The sequence below is a fragment of the Suncus etruscus genome, chromosome 2 (assembly GCF_024139225.1).
Source record: "Suncus etruscus isolate mSunEtr1 chromosome 2, mSunEtr1.pri.cur, whole genome shotgun sequence".
NCBI lineage: Eukaryota > Metazoa > Chordata > Mammalia > Eulipotyphla > Soricidae > Suncus > Suncus etruscus.
Genome location: NC_064849.1, coordinates 136,539,185 through 136,556,057, shown reverse-complemented (window position 1 = coordinate 136,556,057; position 16,873 = coordinate 136,539,185). Strand labels below are relative to the sequence as shown.

Here is a 16,873-nt window from a genome sequence, read left to right as displayed (position 1 = left end):
AATGAGTTTGGAGAAGGCTCTGAAAAGGAAACGAGACACTACAATGCTCTGTTAATGCTATTATGTATTAATAACAACACCAGGACCTAAGAACAACCTGCTAACATTAGAGGTGAAATTACAGGTGCCAATGTGCTCAACTACCATAGTAGGAAAATCAAATATATACCAACTTAACACTAGCAATGCAGCTCAGGGGAGAAAAGAGATTAGTAAGTTACCCAGTTGTGATAGTAATTGCAAGACTAAATAACTCAACAAAAGAAGCTATCAGAAACTTGGCTTAATTTGAACATCTATAGCAACTAAATTAGCCAGATAATTTAGGTATTCAATTCAATTTTCTGTAAAATAACCAGATATGTCTAAGCAAAACAAAGTTCACACCTGTGTCAATCATGAAGTGAAGTGTTCAAATATAAACTGTGTCACTGTATGACAGAGTATTATATTCAAATTAAAACATTCCAAAATATTACTTGTAATAAGAAAATGTTTGAATTCTGTTTAAAAACTTTTTTTCTGATCCCACAAACAATGGCAACAAAGGCAATAAAAGACAAGTAAGAGTACATTATCTGAAAAGTTACTGCAGAGCAAAGGATAATCACGTAATGAAAAGGCAATTGAGGCAAAGATGTGGCATAACAGTAGAGCATATGCCTTACATGTGTAAAGCTTTGGATTCGATCCCCAAGACCATGATAAAATGAAAAGATATGGTAATATATGAAATAGGAGAAAAATTACTCATCATTTATTTGAGAAGGTGGTTACTATTCAAAAATATATAGAACTAACTAAAAACAATCTAATTTAAAATTGGGCAGATATTAAAAGATGATTTGTGTAAAGTAGATATATAAATAGCCAACATATTCATGAAAAGATTGCAACATCACTAATCTTCAGGGAAATACAAATCAGAGCTACAAGTTACCACCTCTCACTTGTCAGCATGGCTATTATCAAAACAAGAAATATGTGTTAGAGAGGATGCAGAGAAAAGGGAAACTTTGTGCACTGTTGATGGGGCTCTAAATTGGTGCGGTTACTATGTAAAACAGTATAGGATTGTCCTCAAAAAATTAAAAATAGAACCCTCATAGGACACAAGAATTTCATATCTGGGTGGAATTTCATTTTCATCTGCTAAGAAAACAAAACCACTAACTTGAAAGGCTGTCTACAACCTCATATTCACTGAGTGTTATTCACAACAATTAAGAAAAGGAAACAAGCTAAATGTGGAAGGGGGGTTGTAAGGACTAATAAGGTGTGATGTCTATGTACAAAGGGGCATTATTTAGTCACAGAATGAATAATATTATGATGTCTTAGACAATAAGAATATACCTGAGGCATTACTATAAATGAAATAAGACAAATAACCTTAGGATCTGACTTATTAATGGAACAACAACAACAACAACAAAAAGTCCAGCTCATGGATAAAAAGAGCAGACAGAAGTGTTACAGTGCTTTTAGAATTTGTCCAGCAGGCCTCTGGTCCACCAAAAGGCCCCCTTACTAAAAAAAAAAAAAGCAGATAGATGGCTAACAAAGATGGGGTGTGTGTGAAATGGATGAAGGGAGTAAGATGTATAAATTTCTGGTTATAAGTTAAATCGCAGGGATGTAGAGCATGGCGACAATAGCTAATTTTGCATTGCTATCTGTTTTGTTTTTGTTTTTGTGCCATACCTGAAGATGCTCAGGGGTTACTCCTGGCTCTGCACTCAGAAAAACTATTAGTGGTGGTTGGGGTACCAGATGGGATGCTGAGATCAAACCCAGATTAGCCACATGCAAGACAAGCTTTTTACCCGATTTTTACTATCCCTCAGGCCCCTGCACTGCTTGCTTATCTGAAAGTTGTTGCTAGTAGTTCTATGATGTTCTCACCACAAGAAAAACTTTTATATGTATGGGGAGGACTATAACTAGACTGTCTATACTTGTTAATTCAAATGCATACAGTTATTGAATTGCATTGTACACCTGAAACTAACATATTATGCCAAACATTCCATTAAAAAAAAGCTTCTGTTCCTCCCTGGAAGCAAAATTATGATGAATAAATATTACAGACTATAGCATTTCAAACATTTCAACCCAAATTAAAAGCAGCACATCAACTCCTGCACCCCAAATTCCGGTCTCCTGGACCAAAACAAAAATGAGTTGCCTGCTAAAATTCAAGGTTAAACAGGGTCGTTACTGCTGCAGGAGGGCAGGAGTTGGAGAATGCCACAGGCATGTTTCATTCTGCTTTTAGGAAAATAACACTTTTTCTCGAATTGGGTGTCCCTTGCAGTTTTATTTCCTTTACCATCCATCAAGGTGGCATCAATTTTTCTCAATGACGGCCCTAGTCTGCCAGCCAGTGCTAGATTCTAAAATCTTTTCTTCCTTAAATAATTTCTTCCATTTGACCTTTACAAAATATTCTGTCTGAACTTAAGTGCTTGCAAATTATTTCCCATTTCATCTCATGAAGAGATGTCGGACACCCTAGCCAAATTAATTTAACTCGTCTTTACCTTCGTAGCATAGAACATCCATGTCTCAGCTTTTTTTGTTTGTTTGTTTTATTTTTCTCAGGAAATCAAGAGCTCAAAACAGCTACCCCAGGAGTCTTTGGAGTTCTAGCAAATTTAGGCCAGAAAAAAACAGGCAAACTAGTAAAGTTGTGTCTTTCACTCCCGCTCTGTTGGGCAGGTGGATTTTAGACCAGGTAATGAAATATCATTCTTTTGCTAAGAGTGAATTTGGGTACCTAGGATGGGGAGAAGGCTGGCCAAAGAAGGGTCAGAGCTAACTATCACGCTATATGACTCAGGATGTTGGGTAACTCTGGTGTCTTTTTACAGATTTAAGATAAATTGCCCCACCCCACTCCCTTCTCTCCTGCTCACTGCCCCTCCTCTGTCTCCCTGCAAAGGCCTAAGGCCCTAGGCGCCTGGGCCAGACAGTGCTTCCATCTTCCATCATATCCCTCTACTGGCCTCCCAGACCGGGCGGGCTCTATGGAGGGGCAGGGACCGGGCTCCCCACATCCCCGTCAAGAGGAACCCTCTTACCCTGCGGGGTGGCCTGCGCTTGGGCGCCAGGCAGCAGAGCCAGGTGCAGCAGGAGGAAGGCTGCTGCGCACGCGACCAGCATGTTGGTGCTCCCCACGGGCCCCCGCGAGCTGCAGCGTGGGTCGTGCCTCGGGGTCCCCGGGCTACGCGCTGGGTCGGGATCGGGATCCTAGAAGAGGGGCCCGGGGGTCGCGCTGGGCGGGGATTCCCAAGGGCGCAGGTGAAGGGCGCGCGGCGTCGGGCGTCGCCGTCGGGGCGCTGCTCGCCAAGGGTGCAGCGCAGAGCCTGTTGTGGGAGCTGCAGGGCTGGGCGGTCGAGTCCGGGCTCTTTATGGTCCAGCCGGCCGGGGGCGGAGGACGGCCTAGACGGGGGCGGCCCTTTTGGCGGGGAGCCCCTCTTGCCGGGATGCGCGTGGGCGGAGGATGGGGCCCCCAGCGGGACTGCCCGTGCCGGACAGTGGGGAAGGGTGATTGGGAGAAGATACACACAGGAGGACAGAGAAGGATGCAGAGAAGAAATGACAGGGGAGCCTTTGCTCTGGGCACCCGCTGAACCCCTATTTCTGGTATTCCTCCTTTTTTCTAACAGGGGCATTCCGGGAACAAACTTCTGGCTTATCTTCCCAGTAATCCCTCACCCCCCCCCCCTCAAGAGTTCTTCAGAGTTGTCCTCCTCCCCCTCAAAAAATGGGCCTAAAAGAAAAATAGTTTTCCCTTTTGCCTGCAAGCTTTTCGGGACTATGTCAAACTTTTGACTGTTTTTTCCCATCAGGTTTTGAGTCATAAACTCTGGATGTCTGAAAGTTTTGGAGTTTTTAATGGAAATAAAATACATCTTAAAGGATCCATCTGGACAGTGGAAGGTGCTTGATGAGGAATTTGATTTTCAGTTGGTTTTCCAGACGCTCTGTTCCCTTTGACGGGATAGTTGAAAGTTGTATTAAAAGCATGGTGGGAGAGGGAGAGGGAAGAAATCTTAGGATTGAACTTCCCGCTGGACACGTCCCGTTAAAAATAATGGGAATTTGCTCAAGAAAAAAAATTTCAAGTAATGTCAAATCCTTCCCACCGAAATCATCTTGACTCAAGGCAAAGATCCAATCAAGCATTTCTTTTCCTCACTATATGTAAAATGTTTATTTCGACATTTAAGTAGAGAGAGTAACTCATCCTCCCTTGCTAGAATAACACCTCAGGTGTAATGCTTCCCTGTGATCTATTAGCCCGAAGCTTTGTCACTTAGAATCTCTTCTATTTGCCTCCTTGCAGTCCAGCGCAAAGAACTGTGTCTTGGAATTGCCACGTTCCAAATGATCAGTTTGAATCCTGATCTGTCTTCTTACACATGAGAGTATCAAAGGGGTGAAGGATACATGTACAGGTGGCTGAAAGCAAATTACATGGATTGGGAATCTTCAAGTTTTCAAACTGTGAACACTATTCCTCTACCTAGACAAACTGTTCCCAGGAATTACTTGGGTTAGCAGGAACTCTAGGATCTCAACTTGTGTTCCAAGTAGAAAAGCTTTGCTTTGAAATGATTGATTAGAATGGACTTCTAACAAGCAGGGCTAAACGGTGAACTCTTTGATGGCAGATACCATTTTTTAGTTATCTTTATTTAGTTATCTTTGCTAGGCATCTGGATTCCTAGCAAAATTTTCTGTAAAATAGTTTGCACAGCTAGATATACCATAAATTTTGGTTGAAACTTGATGGCTACTAAGTGTAATGGAGCAACAAAAACACCAAATGACTTTCTGCCAGCCGAACCAAATTTACAATCTAGTTTTGCGTCTAAATAGTCATATTTTTATGGAATTTTTCTCTGGGGAGTCTCAATCTCCCTCTATGGCAAAGCAAATGAAAGAATCCACTCATTTCCCCATGTACCTTAATTGAACAGAGTTCAATTTTTGTTTGTTTGTTTGTTTTTGTTTTTGGGCCACACCCGGCATTGCTCAGGGGTTACTCCTGGCTGTCTGCTCAGAAATAGCTCCTGGCAGGCATGGGGGACCATATGGGACACCAGGATTTGAACCAACCACCTTTGGTCCTGGATTGGCTGCTTGCAAGGCAAACGCCGCTGTGCTATCTCTCCAGGCCCTCAAATTTATTTTTAATTTTCGGTTTTGGGGCCACACCCAGCAGTACTCAGGGGTTATTCCTGGCTCTGTGTTCAGAAATTACTCCTGCCAGGCCTGGGGGACCATTTGGGATGCCAGAGAACCCTGGTGCAAGGCAAATGCCCTTATTGTACTATTATTATTCCAGCCCTTCAAATTTATTTTTAATATGCCTTAGTGTATTTTTTAATTTTTCTCCAATATCAGACTATGTGTTTCTTAGCACTGTTTCATAACACTGACTCTAAAGTACAGTGCCTAGCACTTAATAATGGAAAAGTTCAATGAATTGACTCTTCTTTTACTACTGTATAGCAGGATAAACATTTGTGGTCATCAGGGTAAGAGAGTTAGCTCAAGGGACTGAGCTCATGCCTTTTAAATGGGTTCTACTTCTGGTGATACTGTCAGTGCCCTGAGCATTGCTAGTGGCTTCAGTGCTCTGAGCACAGAGCCAGGAGGAGGTCTTGAGCACTACTGGGTATGGAGTATCCTCCCCAAATGAACCAAAGTTGTGGTAATATGTTAAAAAATCTATTTGTAGGCAAAGTAGGTTAGCAAAATAGGCCCAATACTTAGATCGTTGCTATCCATATCTTTTGTCTTCTCTCTGATTCTGGGTTTGACCACTTGATCAATAATTTAGCCAGAAGCAGGAGCATACAAAGTGTTGGCATGCTTAGGCTTGCTTACTTTTCAATTTTGCCATAATAGCATGGCTGTTCTAGCCTATTGGAGGATGAGAGAGAGGAACCCAAGTCATAATAGGTGTCCATGTCAGCAGAAATCTGACTTGGATAAGGGAGTGAGTTCAGGCAACATTAGCAAAATCAACAATTCAGATATGACAGCAAGTAGTGTTTATTTTTATATGCCTAAAGATTTGGGAGGTGTTTGGTAGGTTATATTACTGTAGTATGGCTCATTAATATGCTAAATTTTAACTGTTGTAAGATAGAGTACACTTCCTTTTTTTTTTTTTTTTTTTTTTGGTTTTTGGTTTATGGATCACACTCGGCAGCGCTCAGGGGTTACTCCTGGCTCTAGGCTCAGAAATCGCCCCTGGCAGGCACGAGGGACCATATGGGATGCCCGGATTCGAACCACCAACCTTCTGCATGAAAGGCAAATGCCTTACCTCTATGTTATATCTCCGACCCCACACTTCCATTTTTGACATTTGCTGACAGCTTACAAGTTTCACTACTACTTACTCTAGCCCCACTTTTGAGAAAAACTATGAAAGCCTGGGTGCTCCTTCCTTTAATCCTGGCACAAAGTTTTCATTGTGTAAGTACTAGATTGTGCACAGGAATGGCATGAACTGTTTGCTGATGGTAACAAAACCTCTAAAGCCATTCTCAACTACTTTTATGTAGGCTATATATATATATATACATATATATGCATATATATGTGTATATATACTCATTAGAGTCAAACTCTTTGCTTCTTCTGGTGGCATCACTATCAATGTCAACACAAAACTTATTTTGGGTATATGTGCAGGGGTTCATCCTTTTGCTTTTTCTGTTCTTCAGAGTAGGAAAAGTTTCTCATTGTATGATATACCATAGTGGCCCTCAAACTTTTTAAATAGGGGCCAGTTCACTGTCTCTCAGACTGCTGGGGGGCCAGTCTATAGTAAAAACGAAAACTATGAACAGGGGCCCAAGCAGTGATGCAATTGGTAAGGTATCTGCCTTGCCCAAGCTAGCCTAGAACGAACCGCAGTTTGATCCTCTGTGTCCCATATGCCCCCAAGCCAGGAGCTATTTCTGAGCACATAGCCAGGAGTAACCCTTGAGTGTCACCAGGTGTGGCCCAAAAATCAAAAAATAAATACCAAAACCAAAAACTATGAACAAATTCCTATGCACACTGTATATAGCTTATTTTGAAGTGAAGAAACAAAACAGGAACAAATACGGTATGTGGCCTATGAGCCGTAGTTTGAGGACCACTGCTGTCTTTTGGCACATTAATGTAGAAGTTTTATGTTTATATGTTAATTGATATTTGTACAAAGTTATTCTTTGTTTCCTAAGTTTTCTACTTGAATTCTTAATGAGAGTAGAAATGGAAGATCAGTAGAAATGAATGATCCTTTAAAGATTCTTTAATGGCAATAGGTTTCCAAGCTAATGTGGGACATTTATGTCATGGAACTGGAATATGTAAACTTTGGGATACTATTTAGTTTAGTGTTAATAACAAGGAAAGGTGTTAAGTGACAAGAAAATAGTTTTACTAGGAAGAAGTAAGCTCAAAAATGTGTTTAACCAATGAAGCAGGGAGTTTTTGCTCAGGGTGCAATTCAAAGGAAAAACTTTTGTTTTTCAGAATTTCAGAGAGATTTTACTTTAGCAATTAGGTACTGAAGATTAGTGAAGCAATAAAAGAAGTATATAAAAATCACTCTGTTTCAATCTCACTAAGTATCTATGCAGCCTGTTTTCAAAAAACTCATTAAGATTTTAATATACTTTACTAGATACTGTGTAAAAGTTTCTTGGAAAAAATAGCCAGAAATGCAATTGTGAAGACATTTATTAGAACTAATAACTGTGTGTACCCAGTGAAGTATAACGAGAGTTTTGACAACAAGCAATTCTTAAAGTAACTGCTCTTCATCATCAAACAATACATGAATCCATCCACTTCCCACAGTGCCTCGAGACAACATTGATTAGTATGTCAGGAAAAATCCAAAACTAATGTCATATGTCATAAAGTATTTGCTAAGGAAATATGACGCAGGATGTAATTAAATAATAAGTTATGAAGCAATCTTTAAAAATTGCATCCATTTGGAAGTAAGGAATTTAGAGTTTGGGATAATTTTATTTGAGTTGTTGAAGTTCAACAATGAGAGTAAAAGCATTTATAAGAAAGTAGTATTATTTGAAAGTTAACCTAACAACAAAACAAAGGCGAAACAACAAACACACAGAGTATTGGTGAAGTTGCAGTAACTTTTATATCAAGATCACAAAGTTAATACTGTTAACTATGATTACCTCATGATAGTATGGTGATAATTCCCAAAGACAATAGAGATGAGGGCTAGTCCCTGGTAGGAAACTTGTCACAAATAGTGGGGAGTGCAGTTAGGCCAGAGAAGGGACCACTATGACAAGGAATATTGGAAGTGATCCCTCTGGAAAAGAACTGAGTGCTGAAAGGAGTAAGGGAAAAGTTAAAGTATAGTAAGAAAATGATACTCTTTCAAACAAACCAATGTCTAAAAGGAGAGAAAGAGAGAAGGAGGAAGAGGAAGGAGGAGGAGGAGGAGAAGAAGAAGGAGAAGAAGAAGAAGAAGAAGAAGAAGAAGAAGAAGAAGAAGAAGAAGAAGAAGAAGAAGAAGAAGAAGAAGAAGAAGAAGAAGAAGAAGAAAGAAGATTATCTGTCATAGAGGCAGGCAAGAAAGAGAGCATGGGGAGGGGACAAAAATGGGGACTTTGGTAATGTGAATGGGCACTGGTGAAGGAATGATGTTGAATATAATTCAACAATTTTATTAAAATTAAATTTTATTTATTTATTTATTTATTTTATTAGAACCAATGGTGGTTCAAATCTTGACATCCCATATGGTCCCCTGTGCCTGCCAGGAGCGATTTCTGAGCAGAGAGCCAGAAGTAACCCTTGAGTGCCACTGAGTGTAAACAAAAAAAATTTTAATTCAATTTCATTTAATTAAAAATGTTACCTACCTGGAGCTGGAGAGGCAGTACAGCAGGTACTATTTTGAATGTAATCAAACTGGGTTTGATTCCTGGCACTTTTAATGATTCCCCAGTATTACCAGAATTAATCCATGGATGCAGAATCAAGAGTAAACTCTGAGTACAGCCATTGTGACTCCCTAAAAAGAGGGAAAAATAACCTAAATAATAACAATAAAAATAAAAAATAGGGCCGAAGAGATAGCATGGAGGTAGGGTGTTTACCTAGCATGAAGAAGGACAGTGGTTCAAATTCCGGCATCCCATAGGGTCCCCTGTGCCTGCCAGGAGTGATTTCTGAGCTTAGAGCCTGGAGTAACCCTGAGTGCTGCTGGTGGGACCCACAAACCAATAGTAAATAAATAAATAAATAAAATAAAAATAATAACAATAAAAAGTTAGAAAAATAACAAAACAAGAAAGATTTTGGTAGTAACTGTCAACAAGATCAATGGTATTATTAACTACAAGTGAGCATTTAAAAATTTAAAAACGGGGCCCGGAGAGATAGCACAGCGATGTTTGCCTTGCAAGCAGCCGATCCAGGACCAAAGGTGGTTGGTTCGAATCCCGGTGTCCCATATGGTCCCCCGTGCCTGCCAGGAGCGATTTCTGAGCAGACAGCCAGGAGTAACCCCTGAGCACAGCCGGGTGTGACCCAAAAACCAAAAACCAAAACCAAAAAAAAAAATTAAAACGACCTGAACTTGATAGTAACTATTTTTTTTAAACTCTAAGTTTTAAATATTTGTGTTTTGCTATTAAATATTTGATAGAAATATTATTTTAGGTAGAAACATGAATAAACATAAATCATGAGTGTTTCATTTATGTAGCCAATTAGCTAACAAATAATTATTGCAAAATCCAGTCATTAATTTACTCAACAAATATTTTTTGATAGTTTTCTTAAATATGCCTGGCACTGTGTTAAACCATAGGTACACAAAGATAACCAAAACACAGTTCTTGTTCACCAACTCGCAATGTACTCAAATAAAGGATAAAACAATATAAGGATTCTCGTAAACATGTGTTCTAGGGAATAAGAGATTACTGGGGAGAACACCCAGGCGACTCAGCAGCAGTCTGCATGCAGGGCAGATCGCTCTGCATTTAATGATATGCTGAAACTAGAGGATGCTCCACATCAGCCTGACATCGACGAAAGAAATGCACAGACTCCAGAGTCTTTAAATATAAAAGTCTGATACCAACTATAGCTAAAGTGTGAAAAAGTTTCACCGGGACCTTGAGAATGACTGGAGTTGGATAGACTGGTATGCCTGGAACCCAGAGTCTGTCTTATGCCAATAAACTTCTGGGGTGAGGCCTTTTTGTAATCAGGTCAAGGATTTTTTTTTCCATTTTCTCCATTTTTCTGGACCTATGCAAACATTGGCGATTGCCACTATCACACCTTTACTATATTTTTTTACTCTTATCCTTTAAGGGAAAAAATACAACTTACTGAACTTAAAAACAAATTACTGTAGTAGAATGCCTGTCTCGAATACAGGCAGGGGATGGGAAGGGGGGAGGGGGTAATGTTGCACTGGTGAAGGGGGTGCTCTGGTTATGACTATAACCCAACTATGATCATGTTACTTAAATAAAAATATATTTAATAAAAAAAAGAAATTACTGGGGAGGAATAGTTTATAGTTAAGATTTCGAAAAGGATTTCTAGAAAAGCTGGAACCATGAAGGGACATTCTCCAAATGTCAAAGTAGAGGAAGAAGAATATTCCAGGCAGAGGGGATGAGTGATATTTGCCAAACTTTGAAGGGAGATGTCAAGACTGTCAGGAGCACTGACCCATGCAGCTCAGTGAATTATAGAGCATTCACTAAGATCAGGGATAGTTGATGATTGATAGGTTGTGTTGAGTAGAAGTTATCTTTAAGGCATCCATTTGATTTGAAGTTAAATATAACTTTTCTTTTTTTTAACTATAACTTTTATTCAGAAAATAGGTTTTTAATGTGTGGGAATTACTTATTTACATGTAGTAATTATCAGACTCCCAAAGGAGAGTATATCATGTGAGGAGAAAATAACCGAAGAACACTGGTGTGAACAAAAGTGAACATTACTTCAGAATCAGCAATAAAAACAGATGTAAAAGAAAATTGGGAAGTGAGAAATCAGTAAATCCTATTTAGCAAAGAAGAGGTCAAGCATGATAAGAAGTAAAAACAGTGCCTGGGATTATCAGCATGGAAGTCCTTGGTGACTGGTGACTGTTCTTTCAGATAGTTTGATAAAAAAAAAAAAGTGTAGGTGAAAGAGATGCATGCTGTTTGAAAATTAGAATGACAGATGAGGAAGTGGAGATAGTAAGGGTAATAATAAAAGTAAAATAAGTTAAAAATAAAAAACCAGGCTTATTAAAGTGTAGGATGGATACAGGATTGCAACGGTGGAGGAGATGAAACAGCATTTTAGGATAGATGAGACAGAATTACTGATGATAGAATAGTTAAAACATTTTTTGTTCATGTTTGGAACACCCAAGGCTTATTCCTGGTGCTCAGTAATCACTACTGATGGTTCAGAAAAACTATGGGAGGTATCAGGTTTAGAATCCTTGCCAGCTGCATGCAAGGCAAGCATCCTACCTGCAGTACTATCTCTCCAGTCAGTTTTGTTTCTTTCTTAATCAAGAGTTATTAAAGTATAATTAGTAGCATATTGTGGTCTATAATTTTTAAAAAATATTTTATTGAAACCATTGTGCCTTACAAAGTTCTTAATAGGTTTCAGACCTACACTGTTTTAGGCCAATCTCACCACCAGTGTCGATCTCCCTCCACCAATGTTCCCCAGTACATTCCATACCACCACCTTTGCCCCTAACATGCCAGCATAACTGGCCCAATTTAAGCATTGATTGTTGATGTTTGGGTCGCATGATTTCATTGATGTTGACTTTAGCTTGGATATTTAGTTCTGCTTTTTTTTTTAAACACCAATGCACCTGAGGCCACTTGGCTTCATTATTTTATATTTGTGTTTCTCCTTCTCCACTTATTTCTTTCCTTCTTTTCACTATATTCTGTGGCCAAGAGTGTTTGAGACAACTTCCATTTAAACCACTGCATTTATTCATGCAGTTATTTTAGATACCACAAACAAATGATATCATTATACATTTATCTATCTTCTTCTGGCTAACTTCATTTAATATAATATCTTCCAGTTCTACCCATTTTGCAGCAAATTATATGATTATATTATTTCTCACAGCTATGTAGTGTTCTGTTGTATATATGTACCACATATTCATGATCCACTTGTCTGTTGTTAGATATCCAGGTTGAGTCCAACTCTTAGCTATTGTATGAGAGATGCAATGAGTAGTGGTATGCATACATCATTTTGGATCAGTGTTTTTCTGTCCTGGGATAGATATCCCAAAATGGGATTGCTGGGTTATATGGCAGACGAATTCTTAGTTTACTGAGAACCATCCATACAGATTAAATATATTTTATGTTTTTATAATAGATTTTGATTTTGTCTCACCCCTCCAAAACAAAAATGTCACAAGAATTAAGATTGTGTAAGACAATAATGAAATTCCCACCAGAAGAATTTATTATCCTCTACTATATGAAGTCCAGAAGATAGGAAATTAAAAAGGACTTCAGTGAATTAACAAATGTGTGTTAACAAATGTGTGAGTGATAGAAAACCCGATCACAGGATGACTGAGACAGTTCACATATCCTACCTTTGTGTTATATCACAAAAAATATGAAAAGCTGGGAAAGGATGTGCTTTCTGCTCTTGTAGTTCAACTGTCTTTTTTCCCTTCTCTTTAGTGAAAATATTTTCCAGAAACAGGCTTTTCAGTTCTTTCAGTTCTTGTGTGTGTGTGTGTGTGTGTATGTGGTGTGTGGTGTGTGTGTGTGTGTGTGTGTGTGTGTGTGTGTGTGTGACACCCAGAGGCTTTCAGGGGTTACTTCTGGCTCTGTGCACAGAAATCGCTCCTGGCAGGCACGAGGGACCATATAGGATGCCGGGATTTAAATCACCATCCATCTGTATGCAAGGCAAACACCTTACTGCTGTGCTATCTCTCCAGTCCTTCGATGTTTTTTTAATTTTAAAAGAAAATGCATCACATAGTTGACATAACAGATCATAATACATTTGTTTCAAGATGACAGAAAGAAGTTGTTAAAAATTAGAAAGAATATACAAAGAAAAACTAAAAATATAAAATGGAAGAGAAGAAAAAAATGAAGAATAAAAAGTTCAGTAGCAAGTATATTTGCTTGATAAAAACTCTCAACAAGATGGAAATGAAAGGAATCATCCTCATTATAGTTAAGGTCATCTGTCACAAGACAATGGCAAATTTTATCCTCAATAGAGAAAAACTAAAAGCCTTTTCTCTAAATTCTGGTACAAGACAGGCTCTCATCTCTCACCACTCCTCTTCAACATAGTACTGGAAGTACTTGCTATAGCAATTAGGCAAGAAAAGGATACCAAGAGAATACAGATAGGAAAGGAAGAAGTCAAGATCTCACTGTTTGAAGATGACATGATACTCTACTTAGAAAACCCTAAAGTCTCTCCCCAAAAGCTTCTAGAAACAATAGACTTATATAGCAATGTGGCAGGCTACAAAATTAACACACAAAAATCAATGGCCTTTTTATACACGAATAGCTAAAGCACTCCTTGGCAAAAGGAATATGGGAGGCATTACTTTCCCCAACTTTAAACTGTATTACAAAGCAATAGTTATCAAAACAGCATGGTATTGGAACAAAGACAGACCCTCAGATCAGTGAAATAGGCTTGAGTACTCAGAGAATGTTCCCCAGGCATACAATTACCTAATTTTTGATTAAGGAGTAAGAAATCTTAAATGGAGCAAGTGTTGTTGGCACAACTGATTAGCCACCTGCAAAAAAGCAAACTCAGACCCCCAGCTAACACCATGTATGAAGATAAAAATCCAAATGGATTAAAGACCTTGATATCAGACCTGAAACCATAAGGTATATAGAACAACACATAGGTAAAACACATGACATTGAGACTAAAGGTATCTTTAAGGAGAAAACAGCACTCTCCAAATAAGTGGGAGCAGAGACAAACAGATGGGAATATATTAAGCTGAGAAGCTTCTGCATCTCAAAGGAAATAGTGCCCAGGATACACAAGCCACTCACTAAATGGAAGAAACCATTCACCCAATACCCATCAGATAAAGGGCTTATATCCAAAATATACAAGGCACTGACAGAACTTTACAAGAACAAACATCTAATCCCATCAAAAATGGGGAGAAGAAATGGACAGACGCTTCGATAAAGAAGAAATACAAATGGCCAAAAGGCACATAAAAATATGCTCCACATCACTAATCATCAGGGAGATGCAAATCAAAATAACTGTGAGGTACCAATTCACGCCACAGAGATTGGCACACATCACAAAGAATGGCAATAAGCCATTCTGGCGGGCATGTGGAGAGAAAGGAACTCATTCACTGCTAGTGGAAATGTCATGTAGTCCAGCTTTTATGGAAAGTGATATGGAGATTCCTCCAAAACCTGTAAATTGAGCTCCCATGTGATCCAGCTACACCACACCTAGGGATATACCCTACGAACACAAAAATACAATACAACAATCCCTTCCTCACACCTATATTAATTGCAGCACTATTTACAAAGCCAGACTCTGGAAACAACCAAGATACCCTTCAACAAAGGAATGACTAAAGAAACTGTGGTACATATATGCAATGGAATATTATGCAGCTGTCAGGAGAGATGGAATCATGAAATTTTCCTATACATGGATGTACATTGAATCTATTATGCTGAGTGAAATAAATAAGAGGGATAGAGATAGCACAGAATAGTCTCCCTCATCTATAGGTTTTAAGAAAAATAAAAGACCTTTGCAATAAATCTCAGAGACAAAGAGAGGAGTGCTGGAAGGTCCAGCTCACAACATGAAGCTCACCACAAAGAGTGGTGAGTGCAGTTAGAGAAATAACTACACTGAGAACTATCATAACAATGTGAATGAGTGAGGTAAGTAGAAAGCCTGTCTAGAATACAGGCTGGGGTGGGGTCGGGAGGAGGGAGATTTGAGACATTGATGATGGGAATGTTGCACTGGTGAAGGGGGATGTTCTTTAAATGACTGAAACCCAACTACAATCATATTTGTAATCAAAGCATTTAAATAAAGATATAATAAAAAAGAGAGACATAAGAAAACACAAATTTTTAAAAGAAAATGCATCACATAGTTGACATAACAGATCATAATACATTTGTTTCAATATGACAGAAAGCAAAGTTATTAAAAATTAGAAAGAATATAGAAAGAAAAACTAAAAAAATAAAATGGAAGAGAAGAAAAAAGAAGAAAAGTTCAGTAGCAAGTATATTTGTGAAAATTATTGTATCTCCAATAAATTCATTAATACAATAGCAGAAGGTTTAGTAAGCTTAATTTTAAAGAGATAAAAAAATACAATAAAAATGGCGTGTGTGTGTGTGTGTGTGTGTGTGTGTGTGGCAGTTGTTATTTGCATAGGTATAGTAAAATATGGGAGAAATAGAAAGGAAAAACCTTTGGCCTAAAAACAGGGAGACCTTACTCATGAAGTATTCTGGAATAAGACCAATTCCTGGCTCAAAGCATACTAGGTTGTCCAACCCCAAAGTCTTTCTTATTGTGGTCCCAGTAAAAGCTCTTCACAATCACAGTTGTTGTTGTCAGGTTTCTGTAGTTAGAGATCCTGGTTTCTGTACAGATCTATGTCTAAGTCAGGGTGATGTGTTGTGTCTTCTGGCTTCATCTCACCATTGGTGGCAATGTAAGTGAACCCTCTCCTGAAAGCAGGTTGTTGCTGTTACCAAGTCATCAGGGTGTCATGAGAACTTTCTTTGGAGTAAGTCAATGCCAGGGCAGCAGTAGGGCTTTTCCTGGTAAAAGTTCGATTCCTGGTGATGGTGTAGAAAACCCTGGTTGTTTCCATAGAGGGTATCCAAGGTTCAGGGGTGAATGGTCAATGTCTGATCCTCTGAAGCCTAAGTCACGTCACTATGACAAGTGTTCAGGGGTAAGTTCCCACTGCAGTATAAAATTTATGTGTTCCTATCTCTATTAGATAAGAACTTGTTTGCACACATAAGATCCCCCCATTTTAGTGTGCCTATGTAAAATAGAACAATGCCACAAGATATTACTAGAGCATATGAGGGCAGAGGTAACAAGCCCAACAATCCCCATAACCTAGGATCTATAATGAACTCAGAACACAGAGAACTTATCTACTAGAATTCCCTACTTAACAGATCCCAAAAAATGAGGGAAATTAACTTCTCAGTTCTTATATTCTAGGAACATATTTATGAGTCTAGAAGTATCTACTAGGCAATCAGACTAGGAGGGGGCTTAAGGGATGGTAAAAACAGATTTAAGAAAAAAGTGGAGGTTTGTATAAAGAGAAAAAATTATTTCAATTTCGGTAGTTTCATATGAAAAATATTAATGAGGGAATTTGGGCCTCACTTGGTGGAGTTTAGCAGTCACTTCTGGTGTTGCTCAGGGGACCATATGTGGTGCCAGGGATTGGATTAGGTAGGATTTTTGAAGGCAAGAACCTTAACCCCTGTACTTTCTCTCCAGTCTTCTGAAAAAGAATACAGGTAAACATCTTTTGTTTTGACCACACTCAGCAGTGCTCAGGGATTACTCTTGAGCTCTGAACTCAGGAATCACTCTTGGCAGAGGATATAGGATGCCTGAAAAGGAACCCAGTAGGCTGTATGCGAGACAGATACTTTACCTGCTGTACTGTTACTCAAGTCCCTTGTCAAGTTTCTATATTAGGATTGACAGACAGACCCCTGGGCTATATCTGATTCTTTCCCATTTTTTGTAGGGTCAC

At 38.8% G+C, this 16,873-nt stretch overlaps 2 protein-coding genes and 1 non-coding gene across 3 annotated transcripts in view; 1 reads left to right on the top strand and 2 right to left on the bottom strand.

Annotated features, from left to right (window-relative positions):
* THBS4 (thrombospondin 4) overlaps window positions 1–3,165 on the bottom strand; it is a 58,969-nt gene extending 55,804 nt beyond the window's left edge. The window contains exon 1 of the mRNA XM_049766050.1: window positions 3,084–3,165. Coding sequence (XP_049622007.1) covers window positions 3,084–3,165 — 82 coding nt within the window. The remainder of the gene's footprint in view (window positions 1–3,083) is intronic.
* Window positions 1–16,873, bottom strand: part of CMYA5 (cardiomyopathy associated 5) — a 707,985-nt gene that overhangs the window by 272,443 nt on the left and 418,669 nt on the right. The window lies entirely within an intron of this gene.
* On the top strand, window positions 1,469–1,527 carry LOC126002430 (U7 small nuclear RNA). The gene has a single exon (XR_007493138.1). It is a non-coding gene; the product is annotated as a U7 small nuclear RNA (small nuclear RNA).